General features: G+C 37.7%; 3 protein-coding genes across 6 annotated transcripts in view; 2 read left to right on the top strand and 1 right to left on the bottom strand.

The window, feature by feature from the left end:
- fgfr1op2 (FGFR1 oncogene partner 2) overlaps positions 1-1,184 on the bottom strand; it is a 5,855-nt gene extending 4,671 nt beyond the window's left edge. The window contains exons 1-2 of one of the 2 annotated variants that reach the window (XM_040143695.1): positions 1,072-1,184; positions 1-65 (exon numbers count right to left, since the gene is read on the bottom strand). The exon at positions 1-65 is cut by the window's left edge and continues 72 nt beyond it. In XM_040143695.1, the coding sequence (XP_039999629.1) occupies positions 1-65; positions 1,072-1,096 (90 nt within the window). In that variant the 5' untranslated portion in view covers positions 1,097-1,184. Of the gene's footprint in view, positions 66-726; positions 1,024-1,071 lie in introns of those variants that run through there. The other variant, XM_040143701.1, reaches the window with a different exon arrangement.
- A 172-nt stretch (positions 1,185-1,356) lies between these two features.
- Positions 1,357-6,561, top strand: med21 (mediator complex subunit 21). The gene is made up of 4 exons (XM_040143709.1): positions 1,357-1,474; positions 1,847-1,961; positions 2,815-2,915; positions 5,962-6,561. The coding sequence occupies exons 1-4, from the start codon at positions 1,433-1,435 to the stop codon at positions 6,139-6,141; spliced, it is 438 nt and encodes a 145-aa protein (XP_039999643.1). The 5' UTR covers positions 1,357-1,432; the 3' UTR covers positions 6,142-6,561.
- Positions 6,562-10,147: 3,586 nt separating this feature from the next.
- Positions 10,148-22,541, top strand: LOC120798879 (serine/threonine-protein kinase 38-like). Of its 3 annotated transcripts, XM_040143673.1 has the most exons (14): positions 10,148-10,542; positions 15,927-16,066; positions 16,687-16,738; positions 16,846-16,968; positions 17,272-17,355; positions 17,475-17,598; positions 17,955-18,109; positions 18,334-18,436; positions 19,475-19,536; positions 19,870-19,987; positions 20,325-20,448; positions 20,630-20,725; positions 20,871-20,962; positions 21,280-22,541. In XM_040143673.1, exons 2-14 carry the CDS (start codon positions 15,933-15,935, stop codon positions 21,402-21,404), a joined length of 1,392 nt encoding a protein of 463 aa, XP_039999607.1. In that variant the 5' UTR covers positions 10,148-10,542; positions 15,927-15,932; the 3' UTR covers positions 21,405-22,541. The 3 variants fall into 3 exon arrangements, with proteins under 3 accessions (XP_039999607.1, XP_039999613.1, XP_039999621.1); XM_040143679.1 differs by lacking the exon at positions 17,272-17,355; XM_040143687.1 differs by lacking the exon at positions 10,148-10,542 and having other exon boundaries at positions 15,962-16,066; positions 16,691-16,738.
- The last annotated feature ends 88 nt before the right edge of the window (positions 22,542-22,629 follow it).

Genomic DNA, 22,629 nt, shown 5'->3' on the forward strand with positions numbered 1-22,629 from the left:
GTTACGAAGCCTTTCCACTAATGATTTGGCATCTGCCAAGACCTTCTCTAAGGTACAGTTCATGCCTGAGAAAATACAAGTTATCATTACAAGGAACTATGAAAGTTTAATGACAACAGCATCATTTTGTAACTGGATAATGTTGCCATTTAGAGATGGTAGATATGTGGTAGGTAGATATCAGTGTAATAAACACCAAGTTAGCCCATAGACCAATCAATTTAATGCATTATAAATGTTCAATAAAATCTTAAATTGTGTCATAAATGCTGGGGTAGTGTTCTCCTTTCTTCTGTTTCACTAAATGCCTCTAATGATGGTTCAAAATTATTGCATGTAAATATACATATATCTTGTGAAGGAAACAATAGCCTGAATATGATTAGACACAGGGATATTTAATATCATCAATCTTGCCCAGTCCTCACTATTGCTATTCTTAAGCCTGTATTGTGCACTTTAATTAGGCTTTTATCTCAAGTAATAAATTACGCTAGATAAAACACACTATGCCTCATCAATTTATTCCTTAAACCACTTTTTGACCTCAAATAAAGAGTGATACTAACAGAAACTGAGGCTCCCCATGTATACATCTCTAGATTATGTCTAGATAGTCAGAAAAGTAAATTAACATTATTGTTCATGACCAAAATGAAGTAAAAGACATGACTTATCAGAATACTAACCAAAAACACAATGTATGTTACTTAACTCGTTGCTAACCTCGTCATATCTTGGATGACAGCTGCTGCGTCAGCTAATTCGCTGTGTTGTAGGTGATATATGTAGTTACTAGTGCGCAATTTTTACATTAACTGTGGCAAACGTAAAGATAATTACACACTCAGTCTTTCTGGTTCAGTTAACCGGCTAGGAGTAACGTTCGATTATCAGCCGCACAGGCATAAGTCTTTGCTTACTTATCAGCTGACTTACTAACCACACTAAAGCTGTCATGCAAATCTACTGAAGGCTCATATTGCAAGCATGTTGGTCTAACTGGTCGACTGCCATTCAAAATAGTTTTAATTAAGGCTAGGAAATTAATTCAAGAATAAAATGGTGTACCTGGAGAACTCAAAGTGCACGACATTGGAATTTAGCTAGTCCGTTTCTTCCTGTTGATGTTTGGTTGCTAACATTAGCTACAGGCTAACATTAGTCCCCATCAAGGAGCAACAAGTACAAGCTCTGATGCAGCTCTATTCTCTTTTAAAACACAATGAGATATCTGCAGATATGGACTCATTGAGTTGAACACTCTCCTCGTTAGCTATTAAGACAGTTGAGATGATATAACTAGATACAGCTAATCTAAACGCTAATAAGCCAAACAGGGCTTCCAAATACCGTCATATTCTGCGAGATTGTATGCCATTGATGACATTCTCGCGACAAAAAACGGGATTTTGCTAAATTAAAAGAAAATATGGCGGACAGGCTAACACAGCTTCAAGACGCTGTCAATTCGGTAAGGCAAATTTTTGAGTTTTTAAACAATAGCATCCTTTAATAATTAGCGAAGTAAATATAAAACTTGACTGGTTATGTAATTGAATGTAGAATCTGCTGTGAAGCAGTATCCCCAGTATTTCAGTAACCTGTTAAAATTGCGACATCACTGGGTAGCTAACGACCAAGGGCCTGTATCACGAAACAAGTTTAGCTTCAGGTTAATTTGCAAAGTTAAAAATTTGTTACAGCGTTGCGGTGTTAAAAAAATTCCAATCTGAAAGTTACACAGAATTTCAAAGAAGCAAACAGGTGGCTGACTGTCAGTGTCAGCAACTAGCTTCCTTGAATGAAAGCGTAATCCACCAGTGGTTTTGTTTTGTGTCTCCAGCTTGCAGATCAGTTTTGTAATGCCATAGGCGTCCTGCAACAATGTGCTCCTCCTGCCTCCTTCAGTAACATCCAGACGGCTATCAACAAGGATCAGCCCGCAAACCCAACCGAAGGTGGTTTATTTGTCCTTCTTTTAAGGCTATAATCCATTTTTTCCTTATTTACTTCTGTCTTCTCGTTTAATATATCTTGCCTCTTCATCTTATTAAATTGATAGGGTGTTTCCAAAAATAACTAGTCCATAATGACAGGAAATAGTGTTTCACTGTCAGTGGCATAATGAATATGTAAAAACACAATTTCATTAACCTTTCTAAAAGAATAATAAAAGAAATATGCCTGAAAAGAATGTAGCTGTATGAACTTTGCCGCTGATAGTTAAGAACTGAATTTGCAGCTTTTTTTCACTTAAAGCATGAGAAGAATGATCCCAGTGAGTTTGCATTACTTGGTATTGATCAATACCCATAGCCAGGTTCCAGACTGCTGAATCGCTCAACACATCTCAGATATTTCTTAAAGCCATTCAAATACTATACTAATAAATAAAGAAGTGTAATAAATTCAGGCAATTCAGTCTGCTTGTTGGGCTTAAACACCCTTACTTTAGGTGTATCAGTTAATATTGGGAGAGAAAGTGATGTTCTTGAATCCCTTTTTTACATTTTACTCTTTTATATCTTAACCCCCCCCCCCCCACATACATGTATCTGTATAATTTATAGTATTTCCTTGCAGTCTCCCTAAAGTCTTCCTGTGGCACATTTTTTTTTATTTCTTCATCCACACCATTAATTTACCCATTTTTTACATATATCCTTAAAACTTCTGTCTTCCCACAATTATCTGCTTTGATGATAAATATTTCTCCATTTCTCCTTGCATTTATCATATATAGTTTTGAATGACAATAAGGTTAACCTTGTACCTTTTGTTTGGGTTCAACTCTTTGAAATCTCTGTCCAGAATATGCCCAGCTGTTTGCAGCCCTGATAGCCAGAACAGCGAAAGATGTGGATGTACTAATTGACTCTCTGCCCAGTGAGGAGTCCACAGCAGCTCTGCAGGTCAGCACACACAAAAGCATCTTTCTGACAGTCATTTTTATCCTCAATTTTTCCTGAAAGTCACAATGGCAGTGTGACTCGGTAGGATCTATTCACATTTTCTACATGACTCAAGTATGTCCTGTCATGTTTGAACTAAGTCATTATAAAGCATTTCTTTCAGGGAGACCTAGGTTTGAATGCCCGAAAGCCTTTACTATAGCAAATGAACACACCAAAGCCCAGTTAGTATGTCTAGCAAGTAGAGAGAGCCAGGTCAACGCTTGGAAGGCTGCTATCTACACTGACAGCTCTCGACACTTAGAAGCAGAGTGATGTCTGCTCGTTGGTGTAAACTAAACAAACAAATGACTGTAATCTGTTTTCAGGCTGCTCTTATTATTATTTACTGGAAGAAGCCTAGAGGCAGCTAACAGACACAAGAATAAAAAAATTTTAATCACTGAAACAAACACATTAATCGGTTTAATATATACTGTATATTTATATTATCTTTCCTAAATCCTATAAATAACTAAAATCTATGATCATACTAGAGCTCTAAATATATACAGTTATAGTTCTTGCTAATATTCTGTGCATGGTTAGTGCAAATTAATAGAGAAGTGCTTCAATGAAATGCATAGATGACTGTTGAAGATAACTGTTGAGTGAATCTATAATTACACACAATATAGTGAGGTGTGATACAATGTGGTGTTTGGTGATAAGATTTCATTAGGCATCCAATAAATGAATGGTGTCAATACAGCCAATTTGGCACACCAATCCAATAAGCCTTTTTCACCTCAGACATTTTAACTTGTCATAGCAGCAGAAGCGCATGGAAAGACTTCCATGAAAATAGGCCGGTAAGATTTTAATGCCATAGTCTACCGCTTAAAACTTAGTGTCTCATCCTTGTTAACTGAGGTGCTATAAATTTGTAATTGAGAATTTCAGTCCAAACTAATCACGTGTTGTGTATATGTAAAACCTACGTGATCTTATGATTACGCAATATAACATGATAGGTGTGTATGGTAAGGAATTGTGAATTGCAGCTAGTGCTTAGCTCCAACATCTCCACATTACTGTTGCTCAGATTAAAAGAAAATGGACAAACTTACAAAGAAATGAGGATATATCTACTGACAGGAAAACGCAAAATGTCAGGAGAGTTTTGCATATCGGTGCAAAAACTAATTTTAGTGTATATAGACAAAGATTCACTGCGTCAGTACAGAATTGAATAAGTTAAATGTTCAGTTGCAGTGGGAGGTGAAGTCCTTTACATGTTTCATTTTTTTTTTTTCTCTGAAAAATCATAATAGTGATGTCTGTCACCTCTATTGAACCTGGACTACAACTAACTGACAGCATTTATCAAGTCGCACTGTGAATTTCTTGACAGCCTGAAATACAGCTGTTGATCAGTAAATGAGAGCATAAAAAGTACTCATAAACATGCAGTAACAGAAAAGTGGCTCAAAATGTTACCTTAAGGAATCATAAACAATCTCTCATTTGCAGTTGTATGCAAAGGTTTGGGCACCCCTGGGGAAATTGCATATTTTGTTGATTTTTGAAGTGAGAAGAAGTTAATACAACCCCTGCAGTAAACAGAAATTAAAAAAGACCCTTTCTTCCAATGTTAATGAACTGTCACTTTTTATTAACTTATTAACAGAAAAAAATAAAACCGTAATTGTGGCATATGTGCAAAGGTTTGGACAGCCTTCTACTTTTAAAGTCTCATTAACTCATTAGGCCTTAACTGATTCATTAGGACTTGTAAGGCAGGTCAAGAATTTTCATTAGGAATTGCCAGCTGATGACATTTCTAGAGCTGATAAACTATGACTCTTAAAACCTTGTGGTAAGACTCAACAACCATGAACTCCTAAGCAACTGACTGAGGATCTGCAAATGAAGTTAATTGTTGCTGACAAAGTAGGTTGAAATTTCCACTGTCTGAAGTGTCATTTAAGAAATGGTAGTTAAGGGGAACTGTGGAAGGCAAGATCTGGAAGACCAAGAAAACTTTCAGATAAAACTGAACATCTGCTGGGCAGAAAGGCAAAACAAAGCATGGGGGTGGAAATATTCTTTGTGGTTGTGTGCCAGCCAGTGACATGGGAAACACTGTACAGATAGAGGGAAGAATGAATTCCACTAAATATCAGCAAATTCTGGATTCAATTGCCTGCAGTCAGTCAAGAGTGTGAAACTGAAAAGAGGCTGGCTCCTGCCAAAGGACTACTACTCACATGAACTACTACAACCGACACGAGCTGAATACATTTGGGATGGCCCTCACAGTCCCGACTTTCAACATCGCTGAAAAAAAACTGTGGTTGCAAGACAGCTCAAAAATTTCTAAGAACTTGAAGTGAGCTGTGGGAAAAGTGGGTGTAAATTCCTAAATCAAAAGAGACTATTGACTGCTACAAGAAGCGTTTGCAAGCTGTGATATCTGCCAAACGGGGTTACCAAGTAGCAGGGTGCCCAAACTCTTTCTCTTTAAGGTCATGAAATAAAAAGTAAGAGTGATTAGCATTTGAAGAGAGATTCATTTTAATGTCTGTTTGCTGCAGGGGTTGTATTTACTTCACTTCAAAAATCAACAAAATATTTATTGTATATATGTAACTGTTTAGCTAGTGGTATTTGGCCACACAGTAACATTTTCTCACTTACAGTATTCAGTGTAAATGAGAATATCTTATATATTCTGTTATCTAGGTAAATCACCCATTAAATCAGGTATTTGATGGTTGGATATTCATAATACATGTTATCATTATTTAGGGATGCAGTTATTGTCATATCACCAGGCAAGTTAGAGGTTAGTAACATCCTGACATAAATAATGAGTCTAAAGGACAAAGGGTGCGGTAGTGTGAGGGCTGAAGCTCAGGGCTTGTTTGCACAACAACTTGATCTGGATCGAATTCTAGAAAACTAAAGGGAAAATGCAAAAGCATCAGTTATTTGACCCTCAAAAAAAAAAAACCCAAAAGCTTTTTATTCTAAATGAATCTGACCTGCTTTGACCTCTTGTCAGGCGGCCAGTCTGCGGCAGCTGGAAGAGGAGAACCATGAGGCAGCAACTCGTCTGGAGGACGTGGTTTACCGTGGTGACATGCTGCTGGAGAAGATCCAGAGCGCCCTGGCTGACATAGCCCAGTCTCAGCTCCGCACCCGCAATGGGGTACAGAGCCAGCCTTCAACAGCCGAATCCTGACCCACAGCATATGTTATACAATTTTGGACAATTTCACTCACGCTTTGACTCTTTATTTTTACCCTCAGACACCAACTGAGCCTCAAAACGCTCAAGCTGAATATGTCTGAATACAGTTAAGTACATAAGTATTTGGAGACAATGACACCATTTTTTTTAATTTTTCCTCTGTACACCACCACAATGGATTTGAATTGAAGCCACAATGTGATTGAAGTGTAGACTTTCAGCTTTCAAGTGGTTTAACAAAAATATTATATTAACCATTTAGGACTTGCAGCTATTTTTATACATAGTACCTCATTTTCAGGCTTACAAGTAATTGGACAATGGACTGATTAGTTTCATGGTCAGGTGTAGCCTGTTGTCTCGTTATTTCATGATAAATTAAGCAGATAAAAAGTCTGGAGTTGATTCCAAGTGGTGAATTTGCCTTTGGTATCTGTTCATGGGAACTCTCAATATGCTGTCCAAAGTGGTGTCAATACAGGTGAAGGAAGCCATCATTAGCCTGAAAAAACAAAACAAATCTATCAGACTGATAGCAGAAATTTATGGAGTCTCCAAATTAACAATTTGTTTCATTCTTAAAATGAAGGAGAGCACTCGCAAGCTCAGCAACACCAAAAGACCTGGAAGATCACATAAGTCAGTTAAAGTGAATGATTGCAGAATTCTTTCCTTGGTGAAGAAAAAGCCTTTCTAGTCTAGAATCAAGAGATGCCTTCATAAATGTTAATACAGAGGTTTACCACAAGGTGCAAACCACTGGTATCACTCAAGAACAGAAAGGCCAGGTTAGACTTTTCCAGAAAACATGTTTTTAAAAAAAAAAAAAAAAAAAAAAAGCCTGCCCAGTTCTAGAAGAAGATTCTTTGGACAGATGAAACCAAGATTAACTTGTACCAGAATGATGGGAAGAGAAGAGTAGATAATGATAGATAATGACCCAAAACATACTGTGAAAGCAACCAAGAACTTCTCAAGGCAATTGTGTCACTATCCAAATACCTATGTACCTAATTGTATGTGGCCTTAAGTGTGTCAAATATGTCTGAGTGGAGAACACTAGATGCTAACCAGATTTTTGTGGATGAGTCAAATAGAATTCTTTCACTTATCTAGATATTCATAGAAAAAATTATGGTGATTTCTAAATCATATTTTCTTGTGCCCTTAAAGTAATTTGGCTTAGAAAGAGTTACAAATACACAGACATCTTGGCCTCAAATCCAACTGGAGAGAAGTAAAAGAAGACATCTTTACATACATGTTTTTGTTTATGGAGCTTTTTTCTTGAGACAGAAAGTTTGGAAAAATACTTCTTCATGGTCTCAAAGGGTATCTCAAGTTTTGTGTGTTTTATGTATAGTATATGGTATATATTGAGTTGTATCTCAGTCTGTTTCTGTAGATATTTATGAATGAAATTATCATAATTCTCATTTTGGCCGCTTTAAAAAAGTGGAATCATTCAGTTTTCTGTCACCGTGATTAGTCTTTTTTCCCTTTTTTTTTTTTTAATAAAGCGTCAACAAACTCTTTGGGGATTTAGTTTGTTGAAACTTTTTTTGAGTACACCAGTATGATATTTATCTTCATTTCAGGTTATTAGTTTGATACATTATTGTAATTGTTTTTCAATATGAGCACTTTTCTCTAATAAAATGGAGGATTTTTGTTTTCACAATTTGTGCTCACAAGCAGTGCTCCCCTTTAGTCCTTTTTCACTAAAGCAGAACTGTTATTACTTAAATCATAACAAAAATGCGTTGGAACATGTTTACTAAATTGTATGTACTTTTGAATCCTAAACAGCTGTGTTGGCTTATTGTACAGTATCAGCCCTAATTGAATCATGTTACAATAAGTACACATATTTTATCAAAGAATTACACAAATGATAGACAATCATGACTGAGCAGAAAATATGATCTCTTCCAATTGATCTAATAGATGTAACATTTGGTCCTTTTGTTGCTTTTTTGTTTTTACATGACCTCACTTTTTCAATATGACCACACTTCTGCTTTTTAGGGAGTGACAGCTCATATACCTGATGGTTCATTCTCATTCAGTGTTAATTAGTAATCAAGGAATGAAAGTTTATTCTGCTATTTTCTGTCATTGTACATGCAAGGATCTGTTAAATAACTGAAATATAATGTAGATACAAGAAATGCATGAATGTTCTACTCCTACAAGTAAAATTTGAACACCGAGATGCGCTGGAAACATACTTTCAAAATGTCAACTTTTAAAGGAATATGGTTTTATAATATTTCATGAACAGATTTTGTATGCAAGATAAAATTAGTGTTGGAAAGAAAATACACATTTTTGGGGGGTAAGAAAATTTCGGGGTGCATTTTATACATTTTTTTTCAACACTGGCACTTAAATCACATAAGATGGCATACCCAAGTTAATGTTTTTTTTAGGATAGCGAATCTCTAATCTTTTTTAATGTAGTGTCTAAAGATAAGAGAAATACTCTTTGTATGTATATTTTCTAAAGACCAAGTGACCTAGATGACCCATGAGGTGATTTAAAAAACAGTAACGCTTGACCAATTGATTATTTTTTTTTTTAATCTAGTAATTTTTATCTGCCTTCTCTGACAAAATAAACAATCTGAATAGGAAAAATCATTATTTTAACTGTTACCGTCTGAAAATCACCTTAACTTTAGTTAGAATGTTTCCAAACATGAACAGTCATGTGGTCTTGATTTCACTAAAAATGTGGTTCAATGGTCTGATTGTTTCAGACTGAAATTTGCGAAACATAGGCCGTGGGCCAGAGAGTTTATAGCCCAATTCTAAAAATAAGTGCTGTGTCACAGCTCAGTGGGTCCCATTGATGTGAGAGATGTAAGAAATATAGAAACAGCCTTGTCTGCTTGACACCACACCCAGATGTTTTAGCAGGGTACACCCACCTCTCTGCACGTTGACATCATGGCTTTAAAAGTAAAAGCCCCCAGCCTGTCCAAATAAGGAGATTTATGGCAGAGAAACGTCACCTACCAACCTGTATTGATTTTTGTTGTGTTTTGGTCAACAAAACTTTGTTTTTGGTGTTACAGTTTCGTTATTTGCATTTTTCAGTAGTAATTGGGGTAATTTGTCGCTTCATCTAGTTCTTTGTCAGGTAGACACAAGTCTACAAGGAAATGCCAGATAAGGTGAATACATTTCTAAGAATCCTTGCTGGGTGATCGGAGGAAACAAGTCATTATCCTCTGGAATTTCTACATTGAAAGAGTGTTGAAATGTGAAATCATAATCTGCAGTGTCTAGTTTAAACAATGACCACATTTTATGTATTTTTGGCCAAAGCTACAGTCCTCTTGAGCTGTTACACATCTGTAGCACTGTCATGTTTTTTTTTACTGTTATCTTATCGCATTTTATGGTGTCTTTATTTCCTATATTGCCACTAGGCTAAAGTAGCCCAATAAAATTTCTATGGGTTATAGATTATTTTTTCTTTCATATTTATATAATGGCAATATTTGAAAATAAAATTATTCCTATAGTTTTTATTTTATTTTATCTTATTTTGGCAAATGTCTCTTGGTCAGCTATATCAATTAAAAATCTGCAATTTGTATTTTGATCACAATGTGACCTTTTATTGACCTCAGATACCCTCTTCCACTTCATATAGCATTGAAGGAACTGCAGTAATGTTTATTTAATTTATTTATTCTAAAAAAAAGTAATAAAAAAATATTGGTTCTTTTTGGTAAGGATCTGCAATGAGCGTAATCAATAATATTATGTAACAAGGCTTACAACTACTAAAGCTTATGTATTCTTTCATGCTGCAAGTGCCTGCTAACCAAACGAATCCGCATCCTGGAACACAATCCTTGCGGGGCGTTTTAGATTTTGTCATTGGCTGATACACCTGTCATTCTCTTTTATATTCCATATACGATTGGCCAGTGGAAACCACGGGTTCTTTTTTTTCATCGATGATTGGTTCGTGGTAACGTCATTCAAGCGCTACGCCGAAGCGTTGCAGAACGTGTGATGAGCCCAACGGTCCCAGGAAGCAGCACTGCTTATTTCATATTTTATAATATTTACGAAGGGGGATGCGTTGAATTTTGAGGTCAGGGTTTACAAATGAAGACATTAAAATATTTTCTAATTAATTCAGGTTAGCTTTTTGTGAACGTCAGAGGATTTTTGTTATGATTTGGCGTTAATATCGGCGATGTTTACTGTGCAGCCCGATAGGTTTCTCCAAAGGGTAGCCAGTAACTGGAGCGTGTAGCTTTAGGCTGCCTAAATATCAGTCAGAAAAATACGAAATAAGACATTATAATTCTTCACCTGGGCCGTGGCTGGCGACAAGGCCAATAATTGACTCTGGAGCAGGACACGGAGGTAGGTGAAAATATTTCTTACAGAATGCTGTGTATTTTTATGCTGTCGGTTTTTATTCATTGCTGTAATGGAACCTGCCAGAGAGACGCAAAGGGAATTTAGTAGACAAATAGCTAGCTAACACAACGCAGCATCAAACGGACCCAATATTTGTGTAAAACATTAAATAAAATATATAACTATCTTAGCAACGAGTATTATTTAGTAACAGTCATCATGTCTTAGGCAGCAGTGGCGGACCTAGACTGGCACCTAGTAGAGGTTTGACAGGGAGGCAGAAAAGTGTCATTTGGTGACATTTGGCAGGCTAAATATTAATTTGAGGACATAGCTTGTTTAATACTCCATTAAGTTACACACCATTTCAGCAGGCGAGTAGTTCAGTACACTGGATTAAAAGCACAACAGTTAGGTTACACATAAAAAAAGCTATACATGTTGCACATTTTACATTTATTTTGATTTGTCCACATATATTTTGAAATACATTCATTTCCTGTGGCACTAATCTCGACAGAATATATGTGAAATTAATGTCTGTTTTTGTCATTTCTTTACAATTTTGAAGCATCTTTTATATACTACCACTGGAAAAACAGATGTATAACTATGAATAAGGATAAGTTATGAATATATTGCAATAAGAAAATCAGCATAATGATAGGAATATTATTGAATTATTGATACACACTATTCCCATACAGTTCCCATTAATTAAATTTTACAGTGGCTATTTTTATGTCATTTTTATTACATTCTTTCACATTTCTGTGGGCGTGTGTATGTGTGTAAGCACATGTGTGTGTGTGTGCGTGCCCCATTCCTCTCTTTGGTGTCATGACCGAGCCCTTTCATTCAGGACAGAAAGGATTTCCTGTCCAGTCACTTACAGTACTTAAAGGGTGGAGTGTGTCTGTGGGTCTCCACACACACATATATAAATTGAAGAATTTTACACCAAACTGAGAAGCCACCCATGTGAGGAAATATTTACACTCTGAATCTGCCATGATTTAATTCAAATTTATTTATTCAAACTTCATAGATAATAGTATTCCCTTCACATGTATGGCATTAAGAGTCTGACTCTGAGCTTGCTATCTGCCAGGTCTGATAATGAATTTCAGTGTTGCAACAGGATTATTGCTATCACATTATGTTGTTGTATGTTGTTAGCTATGTAGTATCTACCCATGGAAAAATAATATCTATAGTAACCGTTGATTATGCAGAGCAGGTGACTCTGTTGCCTTTTTTTCCAAGCAAATTTTTTGACACTTTGAGCACCCCTAATGAAGTTTAATTGTTTTGGGGTGGCAGCAGAAATCTTAACCATTGAGTGTATGACTGTATATTTTGTGTAATTTGGGTGGACTGAACCATTAATAGTTTCAGTAAAATGGGGAAACATCATCTGAGTTTTATGACAAAGTTTTATTCATTGTGACCATTTGGAGATTATAGTTATGATTGTCAGATTTCGCTCCTGGCCCCTGTTTTAGACTGGATGGTTTGGACTCTAAATATTGATCTTGTGTTTAAAATTACTTCCTTATAAGTGCCTTAGCGGTGTAGCCTTGTTTGTTTAGCTGTGAGGTGTATCTGGTTAACTTCAAGCCAAACTGAATCCCCTCAGTCTGAGCTAAAGGCCCAAATGGCTCTGCTGTGATGCAACACTTTCTAACTGATTAAATGATGCTCCTTTTTCCACTTTGGTCAAAAAACAAGCACAAAACTCATTCAGGCTTATGCCACAAGTGTGTACAGCACAGGTGTAATTGTTAACATTCAAAACGACTGCATTCCATTTGGGTGGGCTAGTTCCAGGGTCCTGATATTGAGCATGCAAGCTCACTGTCATGGCTCACTGGGACACTCAATGGAACTGAGCCATCGTTACTAAAAATTTTTTCACTAGTGCTTACCATGAGACAAATAAAAATGCCTGCTGTGGAAAAAGTCAATTGTGCATACTGGCTCACTGGAGCCATCATTTAATGTTATTAGTAGCACTTTTCCTTTCTCTACTATGACAAGTCAAAACAAATGTTGGTGAAAAGCACTATTCCATTCCCCACCTTTGAGCTCAATACAGCAAACTAGTAGAGCTGGGCAGTATGACAAAAATAATATCTTGAAGCTTTGATGAAAAAGCTTTACAACATTTTTCTAATCAGAATAATAATAATTTAGCCTCATCAGTTCACCTTCTTTTACTGTTCTACAAAAGCATTATTCAGTCGATACTACTCTAATGTTCCCCCTATTTTCTCAATATTCTGTTTGTGTCTAACATGAAGAAGTTCTCCATGTTACACAGACTGCCTCCAAAATTGTTGGTCTTCCAACCTCCAAACTGTCAAATTTCAACAACAGAGCCATCACTTACCTTATCATATGACCCTGGTCCTCAACCCATTTTTCACTCTACTCCTATCTGATCACAGATACAGGAAACTTAAATGGAAAAGGGCACATTTCAGTAAAAGTTTTGCCCCCTCTGCCATAGCAGTTCTGAATTCCATAGTAGTGTAATCACAACAACATGCGTTGTATTTTTCTATTTTTTCTTTTTTGTCAGCATGTAAATACTGTATGAAGTGATTTAACAGGGTTATTATGTAGGAGAATGTACTGTACAAATGGCGGAGACGATAATACCTACCTACCTATCTGCCTGCCCAACCTGTGTGAGTTGGCTCCGATGAGTACAGTAGATGGCCCTCACAAGAACTGTAATTAGTTTGCTTGTGCTACTTGTGTTTGAAGATCATATTTTATTTGTGATGATCAGTGGTGTTACCCTTTAAGATGAGCTTCCTTGGAGTGTTGTGCTCAGGTAATTCTGTACGGATCTCAGTAACTCAACACCCTCGTTTGTCAGTGTCCTGGTTTTCCACCCAGAAGAAGCCTCCCAAACCGAGCGGTCTGCATCAGTGATTCAGTGATTTTTCTCAGAAGTCAGGAAATGTCTCGTTGTTTTGAGATTGTTGGGGCTGATACGGGAAAAGGGCCAGTGACTAGACATTACATGGGTCCTATCTCTGGGCTGCAGGGCTGTTTTATCTTTGTGTGAGCTAATTAAGCCCATTCATACCTTTCTAATGATGAAATGTTTTGATAATTTACATATCCACCCTCTTCCTCTTTCCCTCTATTACATTATATGTTCCCAATCTGATCATGTTATATATTCTACTAATTTAAGAAGAAGAAAATTAAAGTTCCCTTCGTAGTGCTTAGTTTTTTCCTTTCATTCTTTTACATCATCATTCAGGCTTGTGGCCTCCAGCTCATTAGTACGTTTGTGTTTCTTCTCCTCTCTGTGGTTTTCTTTCCACCCACACAAGTGCTACACATCAAATCCAAGATGTCAGTATGTGCCCTTGTAGAGAAAATTGTTCTTGCTTATGTGCTCATAAGTATGAGCACAACAACACTGGTCAATTTCCAGCTGTTACATATGGATCTCTACTAAGGTCTGATGTGATGCATTGCTCTTGCAAATGAATGATGGTCTCTGGTTTTCCCACCGGTAAAATCACCATCTCACATTTCCTCAGCTGACAAGTAGGATGTTTTTCTGTCCTCCGTCTTTGTTTTTTAGTTTTGGAATTTTTCTTTTGCTGTTTCATATTATCCAAGACTGTAAAAATCACAGGAGTGCATATTGAAAAAGAGGTGTGGAAATTTCACAGATTAGTTTCTGTAATTAAACCCTGCAGACCATGAGCCATCCATAGCAAATGATCCCGTCGCTGTTCTCGGGTCACAAGAATATTTTTGTACCAAGGATCTGACTTGGTAACCTCGTCTTAGTCTGTGGTTAAGGGATCTGTTCCAGAGCTGCACTCTGAAATGTAAAAATGGATACCTCCTGATCATTGACCTTTATCTTACTTGGCCTCTCAGTCTGAATTGAAATTTAAAAGCAGACTTTCACATAGTAAAGTTACACTCAGTAACTTTGCTGATCAGAAGTAAAAAGTACAGTGTTAGATAATGTTTTCTATTTGAAAGTCTACCCAGAAAACCTGCAACATGATGTCAGTAAACTGTTCACTTCCGAGCTTAACATATCTTTATCTTGGTGAACACACGAAGGATCAAGTCAAGGCAGTTTAACGAGTGTTTTTGACTCCTGCTTTTCTGGAAGGAGCGGTGCTTACTGCTGTTTTGTATTTTGCTCTTTGGTTTGAATGCATTGCTACATGAATTCATCAGTTTGCAGCATCTTGATTACTGGTGACATTTTTGTCCTTAAAATCTTGCCTAGTGTAACCCTAAAAAGAAAAGTTGTAGTCATGCTCTGGTTAATAGTTTTGACATTACACCTTTTTATAAAGCTGTGTTGTTCTAGTAATATGCAGTTTTTCATATCTGTCAAGTATTATTATAATTAAACTCCACCCACTGATTTTACACATAAAGATTGGTTTATTTAATATACCAAGCCCTACTCAGCCTGTAAAATCAGTTGTATAAAATTATTTCTGGAAGGCACTTTGTAAAGTAAAAGAAGCCAGTGAGGGTTCTTGTCATTGTCACTGCAGTACTGAATCCTACTGGTCTGTTAGGGAGGCTGACCAGAGGGCAGAGTGTGAACCTCCCTTGTGTTTAAAGCAAATCTATGTAACTTTTGACGGACAACAATCACAATGACCAAATATGATTATTACAGGATAAAGGACCAGTCACACCAGAGAGTGGCATAGCGATGTTTATCAGCACATTCTTGTGAAATCGTCAGTGCTAGTTAATCACCATAGGTCTCTGAGCCTTTCTTTTTTCTCTGTACTGAGTTTTACTCCCTGTCATTTTGTTCTCAGAGTTGTACATCATTTCATTCATCGAAAGACTGAGAAAGGACAAGAGCTTTCTGAGTTTGCCAGCTTGCTATCTGTCAGTTAATTTAAATTTGCTGTTTGAAATGCTGGTGTGACCTAACCTTAATTGAAAATGCTAAAAGATTAGTAATATATAGCTAAAGTTTGTGAACATTAGCTAACATTAGCCATCATAAGCTATTGGTCATATCACACCAAGTAAGGCTACAGCAGCAAAACTCCTGACTGTAATGAAATGACTGAGAGTGTGTTTTATTGGTAGTGAATTGAACTTCGGTTAATGAAGAGTTAAATAAGTGAATATGAAGTTATAGTTCTGTTGAATACATCCCAGTGAAACTCCTCGCTGGCTGGTCAAAAGAATATTGTAGATGACCAAATCCTTTTATCTTTTAAAATTGATGGAGAAATTGTTCCAATATACATGTCATGCTAGTAGGAAAGCAGTGACTGGACTGATATGCACAACCTGACATTTTTTTTTTGTTGTTCTTTTTGTGTGGGTTTTTTTTTTTTTTTTTTTTTTTTTTTAAACAGGATAGTATGGCCATGACGGGAGGGACTGCAGCTGCCCTTCCCATGAGCAACCACACCCGAGAGAGGGTGACCGTGGCCAAGCTGACACTGGAAAACTTCTACAGCACTCTGCTCACCCAGCATGAGGAACGCGAGATGAGGTTGTGAAATAACCCCCTTTTCACACAAATGTATAGAAACATACCTGACCCATTGCATCTTTTGCTCTTTATCAGGAATATTCCAGGCTATGTTGTATGTGTCTGTTTAACAAAAGCTTCAAAAACAAATTATTTATTTTACTTTACCTTTTACTTCCTTCTATCACACCTTTTAATAGTTACTTCATGCAGTACAGGTTGTTCAAGACCTTTACCATAGTGCAGCCAATTACCTCAGTTACTCTGCATGTAAATATAGCTGTTCTTTAAAGCATCAAATGTTACTCCATCCGCCATTGGAAATGGTAACAATGCAGAGGTGTTTCATCACAAAAAAGGGCATCTTGAGTTTTCACATTACCTGAGAGTTCATATCTAGTCCAGGAAAATGCGGTTTGGCGCCTCAGCTGACTCGCTGTTTACTTGCCTGCATAAACTGAAAGGGGATTCATTTTAAAGATCTCATACGCATTAGGTAACCTTATCCTTCCTAGTATGTTGTCAATCCAAAATTTCTCTCGCATATATTGTAAATTAACTACAAGTATAACATTTTAGCCATATTTTTTCAGACATAATCTGATTTTTATACCTTTAACATTATGTTGTTTTTACTGTAGGCAGAAAAAGTTGGAGAAGGCAATGGAAGAGGAGGGTTTACCAGATGAGGAGGTACAATATTCTTTGTATTCTCAGTTACAGATCTCAAAATGTTAGATTTTTTTTTCACTTCTTCATCAACTTCTTCAGATCACTAAGCGTTTCTCTGTGTTTTGCAGAAAGTAATGCGACGCTCCCAGCATGCCCGTAAGGAGACCGAGTTTTTGCGACTGAAGAGGACGCGACTGGGCTTGGATGACTTTGAGTCCCTTAAAGTTATTGGACGAGGCGCTTTTGGAGAGGTACATTAAAAAGAGAGTGAAAAAGCTAAAGTCCTTTGTAACTGAAATCTTCATTGCTAGAAATGTTGCAAGAGGTGTTGGAAAAAGTCAAGTCAAGGCCATCAGGACTGTGTGGTTTCAGTAGTTCCTACCTTGACCATAACACCATTTCTGTACACTTTCACAACAATGTTAACATAGTGTTAGTTTCCTGTGTATTATACTTTCAATGCTGTAATCTGCATACATTGCTATCTTCAAGCAATTAGCTGACATTTTTATTCACATACCTTGTGACTTTAACTGTGATGTCTTCTCCTTCAGGTGCGTTTGGTGCAGAAAAAAGACACGGGGCACATTTACGCCATGAAGATATTGAGAAAAGCAGACATGCTTGAAAAGGAACAAGTAAAGCATTTGTCAGCCTGTTGAGGCACACTGTTAAAGCTTCTGCTGCTGCAGTCGTGGTATTTGTATCTTTACAGTCATGGTATTTGTGTCGTAGCTTGTCTACTCTCTCCCTACAGGTTGCTCATATCCGGGCAGAAAGGGATATTCTGGTGGAGGCAGATGGCGCCTGGGTGGTCAAGATGTTTTACAGCTTCCAGGACAAGAGGAACCTCTACCTTATCATGGAGTTCCTGCCTGGAGGTTTGCACTGATACCTTCAGATTGATAAAAGTCTGACCTGCAAGTGTACATTGAGACAAAAATTATTGTATGAGGTTGCAGTTCTCTCCAAACAGGAAAAGGGGGGCTGCATTTCCTGAAAAAACAATCAGTAAATGAATGTGGGTGGTATTGTGGATTTAGATGCTGAAGTAGCTATGACGATTTTAATGCCAACTAACAACAAACCACACAAACCAACAGGAGAGAGCTACCTGATATTCAGTGTTTAGAACAGAAGATATATTAATTTGCTACAGTGAGTAAGACATGCATGGGTAGAAAAATCTTGTGCATTATCATTTTTCAAAAGTTCTGACTTCTGACCTATTTGCCAGGTGACATGATGACCCTGCTGATGAAGAAGGACACTCTGTCTGAAGAGGCCACCCAGTTCTATATCGCAGAGACAGTTTTGGCCATCGACTCCATCCACCAGCTGGGCTTCATCCACAGAGACATCAAACCTGACAACCTGCTGCTGGACTCGAGGGTGAGAACACATACACATAAACACACATAGACAAACAGACACACACACTACTGTGACGACCGTCACTGTCAGCCATTCTTGTCCAAGATTTTGTTAAAAAACACAAAAATGTTATGCAGACCATGGACAGACACCCAGAAATTTCCTGGCTGTTGGTAAAGCATACAGTGCATGGTGCACGTGCTTGTTGGCAGATGATTTATCAAATGTCTCTTTGCTCACAGGGACACGTGAAGCTGTCAGATTTTGGCCTGTGTACGGGACTGAAGAAGGCTCATCGCACAGAATTTTACAGGAACCTGACGCACAACCCACCCAGTGATTTCTGTGAGTTAAAAATCTAATGTCCACAATAAAAGTCAAGCAGTAATGTAACCACATCCAAATACAGATGTATATTCATGTGCATTATAATAAAACAAGACTAGGTCCACACCTAATATATGGCTGAACTGCCCTTTATCTGTTTGCTTCTCTCTGTACTCACATATACTGTAATTTAATACAGCTGAATTCCCAATAAAGCTGGTTTCATTTACCTGTTTTTTTTATTTCTGTTGTCAGACAACGGAACAAGTATGAAATAGTAACTTAAGCGTGGCCCATTAAGACTACATGATAATCAGCAGTCACTTCCAAGCCATTCCCAAGCTGCTTCTCTGCACTGCTAAATCCTGGTTTTATAACCCCAGCGTTATTTGACAAAATCACCATACACATAGGTTAAAGACAACGGCTGTGCTGTGATTTCAGCTATATTTACTTGTAAAATGATCACTCAGAGAGAAAGTTAGAGGCACATTCACATTTGTGTCAGCTGCTGTACAGTCAATTGAATGCAACACATAGAGGTGTATCTGCAGAGGGAGAACCAAACATCGCACTCACTGGGCAATACTGGCAACTCTCTTCTATGGAAAGTCACTAAAGTTTGTCCAAAAAGCCAGATTAGATTTCTTGCTAGGTACTTTTGTTGAGAAAAGTTGCCAAAAGGGTGTGAAAAGTCAGTAAATCTAGTAACAAAGACTCTAAATTGGCAACTCTGCCTGTAAACGCCTCCCTGATGACACAAAAGAAACTGTGCAAATTCATTTTGAAAAAGCAACAACCAGTGGTATAACGTCAGCACTTAGTCAAGTGGCATTTGGCTGACCAATGGTGTCATTGGTCAGCTGACCAACTTTATCAGTCGGCCAGCCAGCCAGCCAGTCAGCCAGTGACATTTGCCTTTATAGGGATGGCCTGTTGTGGCCCAGCAAATAAGTTTTCAGAGAGACACTGCTTTGGTCTAATTCAAAAAAAATGTACTGTAACTATTCAAGTAATCACATACTTTTCCTGTTTATCCTTTCCTGCATGCTGCAGCCTTTCAAAATATGAACTCCAAGAGGAAAGCAGAAACCTGGAAGAAGAACCGGAGGCAGCTGGTAAGGCTTTTTGCATTTTACTGGTACTGGTATTCCAGAGGAACTTACTGTGGCCAGCACGCAGAGAAAGTTTCAGTGTCTTGCTCAAGGACAGCCATGGTGGCGTGGAAGAGCATAGTACACAATAATGAACATGTTTCATGAACAAAGTACTGTTATAATCCCAGTAAAGAGCATCTTTAATGGCAACAAGACTTTTAAAGTGATGTAATATTGACGAGTTGTCCATTAACAGTGGATGTTGGACCAAATGAAAATTAGTACATTAGTCCATTTTTTAAATTAAATTCCTTCCAAGAACCCACACCTTCCAACTTTCTGTGTGATTTTCAGGCTTATTCCACTGTGGGAACGCCTGACTACATTGCTCCTGAGGTCTTCATGCAGACGGGATACAACAAACTGTGTGACTGGTGGTCTCTGGGTGTCATCATGTATGAAATGCTCATCGGTAAGCATGCATTTGTCTGTTTGTGAGCCTGACACAGGGAGACAGGGATGTACAGTGCGAATTTTTCCGGTTGGAGAGTAAAAAATAACTGAAATTGGCATCATTGTTTGAATAAATTAATATATTTACAAATAATCAAAAATCACATTTGTAGATGGCAAAAATCAAATTGACTTAATGTTTGCTGTACACAGTAATTGTACAACAAAGTTGCCTCGTCTTCATCAAATTACAGTAGATAATTAGCTAGATAATAACTAGAGCTATAGCTAGATAATAACGTTTTAGTATTACAGTACCACCAGCTTTTTCTAAAATCCTTGATGCTTCTGTTCAGGTTATCCACCCTTCTGCTCAGAGACTCCGCAGGAGACTTACAGGAAGGTGATGAACTGGAAGGAAACCCTAGTCTTCCCACCTGAAGTACCCATCTCAGAAAGGGCCAAAGACTTGATATTAAGGTATTTAAGATGCAGTTTTCTTTTAAGACGAACTCTTTTACAAACTCACAAGAAGGCTGTATGCCAAAAATGTTGGTATTTCTACTGAATATTTGTATAGGTTTTTATGTAACAATAATGTGTATATAAAGGTTTATTGGGCAGATATATCATCAGTCTGCTGTGTGTGTGTGTGTTTCAGGTATTGCACTGATGCTGAGAACAGGATTGGAGCTGTGAGTGTGGAGGAGATCAAGAGTCATCCGTTCTTCGAGTCGGTGGATTGGGAGCACATCAGGTACAGCAAGGATGTTTTGTTTTTTTGTTTGTTGCTGTTTTCTTTTGTTTTTGTTTTCTTTTAACCTTTTTTGCAAAACCACCACTCTCTGTGTTCTTCCCTCCTTCTTAATTTGTCCTCGATTACCTCTGTCTTGCCTTGACAGGGAGAGACCAGCAGCTATCTCCATTGAAATCAAGAGCATTGACGACACCTCCAACTTTGATGACTTCCCTGAATCAGACATCCTTCAGCCAGGTTTGACTTACGAATTATTCAGCTAGCTGCACTGCAGGAAAATCCCTTATTAGGAACACTAGCCTTGGGTAGTAATAGATTCTCAACAGGGAACTTACTGAGCCACAAACAAATTTATTTTAACATTTGGTCATTTATGCTAGTGCTGAAAAACAGCAACACTGCTGTTGTTGTCCCAGCTTCTTCATATATATCATGGCTTTAAATACTTGTAGGGGCATTTACATTTAGTTTTGTAATGATCCCAGTTTAGTATTAGAATAATAAAAAAAAAACTAAAAAAAAACAACCTCTTTTTCTTTTGTGTTTGTGAACAGCCAATGCGACAGAGCCAGACTTCAAGTCAAAGGACTGGGTGTTCCTCAACTACACATACAAACGCTTCGAGGGTCTGACTCAGCGAGGCACCATCCCCACATACATGAAGTCAGGGAAGGCCTGACACACTCAACCAGGGTGAAAGCATTTTGGAGATAAAAATGAACGTTTACGGACACAGGGTCGGGCACGGGAGCCCTGCTGGTGCTGAAGGCTGGGCTGTCAGCCTCTCAGTCTAAATTTAACCCTCATCACAATTTATTTAGGTCTGCTCAGCCGCCGCAAGAGATAAAAAATAAGGGTTCGAAAAATAAGGAGCATTACCGCATTACCTCGGTTGTTTATATCGTGTACATGTGCTGTCTTTAGCCATAGCTCTCAGGCCAGCTCACTAACTAGGACACTAAATCAGCATATCTGCATGTTCAGCAGGATATTGCTTCTGGAGAGAATTTTTTTATACTGCCAGAGCTGATGGTGCAAATGAGTCTTGATTACAAATCACTCCTCTGACCTCTTTGCATTGGTAAGTTTCATCACTGGTGGCTAAATTAGCTCTGATGCAAAGAATTCTTGATACAGAAGACGTGCTCTATACACTGTAGTCAAAGTCTGGATTATGGGTAAGAACAGGAACCCCTCATTTGTTCTCTGTTCATGGATTTAAAGGAATGTTCCAGCACGATTTCCAGTGTTTTTTTGCTTCTGCTTCAGCTCACAAAAGCTTTAAGTGTGAAAAATGTATCTTATATTTTAGTTTCGTTTTTGGCTGGCAGAAGAATTCTGTTTTGGTTTAACTGTTGGCTTGACTGGGTTGTGATTAACAGGAGGTGGAGCCTGGTGTTAGGAAAATGCCAGTAGATCCCAATGAAAGCTGGAATCAAAAATTGTCTGAGACAATTGTCAGAATGTGTAGAATGACAGAATTGTTGATATATGCATTTGGGTTAAAGAATAGGCTTGCAGACAGATTTTTAGCCATGCTAGCGGTGTGGCTGGGAGTGTTAGTCCACCATTTTGGTCCACACTGAAATATCACAATAACTATGAGAGAAATTGCCATGAAATTTGATACCGACATTCATGCCTCCCTCAGGATGATTTGTTATAACTTTGTGATCCCTTAATTTTTCATCTGTCACCATCATTGACCAAATACTGTACCTCTAAAACTAATGGCATTCAGTCTCAGCTGTAACTTGCCACTGAAGTACAATTTAGCAAATGTTAGCAAGTTTTTAAACTAAACTAAGGGGGTGAATGTGGTAAACATTATACGCGCTAAACATTAGCATGTTACCATTTTTATTGTGAACATGTTAGCATGCTGATGTTAGCATTTAGCACAA

The sequence above is a fragment of the Xiphias gladius genome, chromosome 2 (assembly GCF_016859285.1).
Source record: "Xiphias gladius isolate SHS-SW01 ecotype Sanya breed wild chromosome 2, ASM1685928v1, whole genome shotgun sequence".
Classification (NCBI taxonomy): Eukaryota; Metazoa; Chordata; class Actinopteri; order Istiophoriformes; family Xiphiidae; genus Xiphias; species Xiphias gladius.

What these genes read in the sequence shown, in the direction of transcription:
- med21 (XM_040143709.1), top strand. Translation starts at nt 1,433, where the DNA reads ATGGCGGACAGGCTAACACAGCTTCAAGACGCTGTCAATTCG. An exon ending in TTCAAGACGCTGTCAATTCG is followed by an intron (nt 1,475 to 1,846) that starts GTAAGGCAAATT and finishes TTGTGTCTCCAG; the next exon opens with CTTGCAGATCAGTTTTGTAA. An exon ending in AGTCCACAGCAGCTCTGCAG is followed by an intron (nt 2,916 to 5,961) that starts GTCAGCACACAC and finishes ACCTCTTGTCAG; the next exon opens with GCGGCCAGTCTGCGGCAGCT.
- LOC120798879 (XM_040143673.1), top strand. Translation starts at nt 15,933, where the DNA reads ATGGCCATGACGGGAGGGACTGCAGCTGCCCTTCCCATGAGCAACCAC. An exon ending in GACGAGGCGCTTTTGGAGAG is followed by an intron (nt 16,969 to 17,271) that starts GTACATTAAAAA and finishes CTTCTCCTTCAG; the next exon opens with GTGCGTTTGGTGCAGAAAAA. An exon ending in CATGGAGTTCCTGCCTGGAG is followed by an intron (nt 17,599 to 17,954) that starts GTTTGCACTGAT and finishes CCTATTTGCCAG; the next exon opens with GTGACATGATGACCCTGCTG.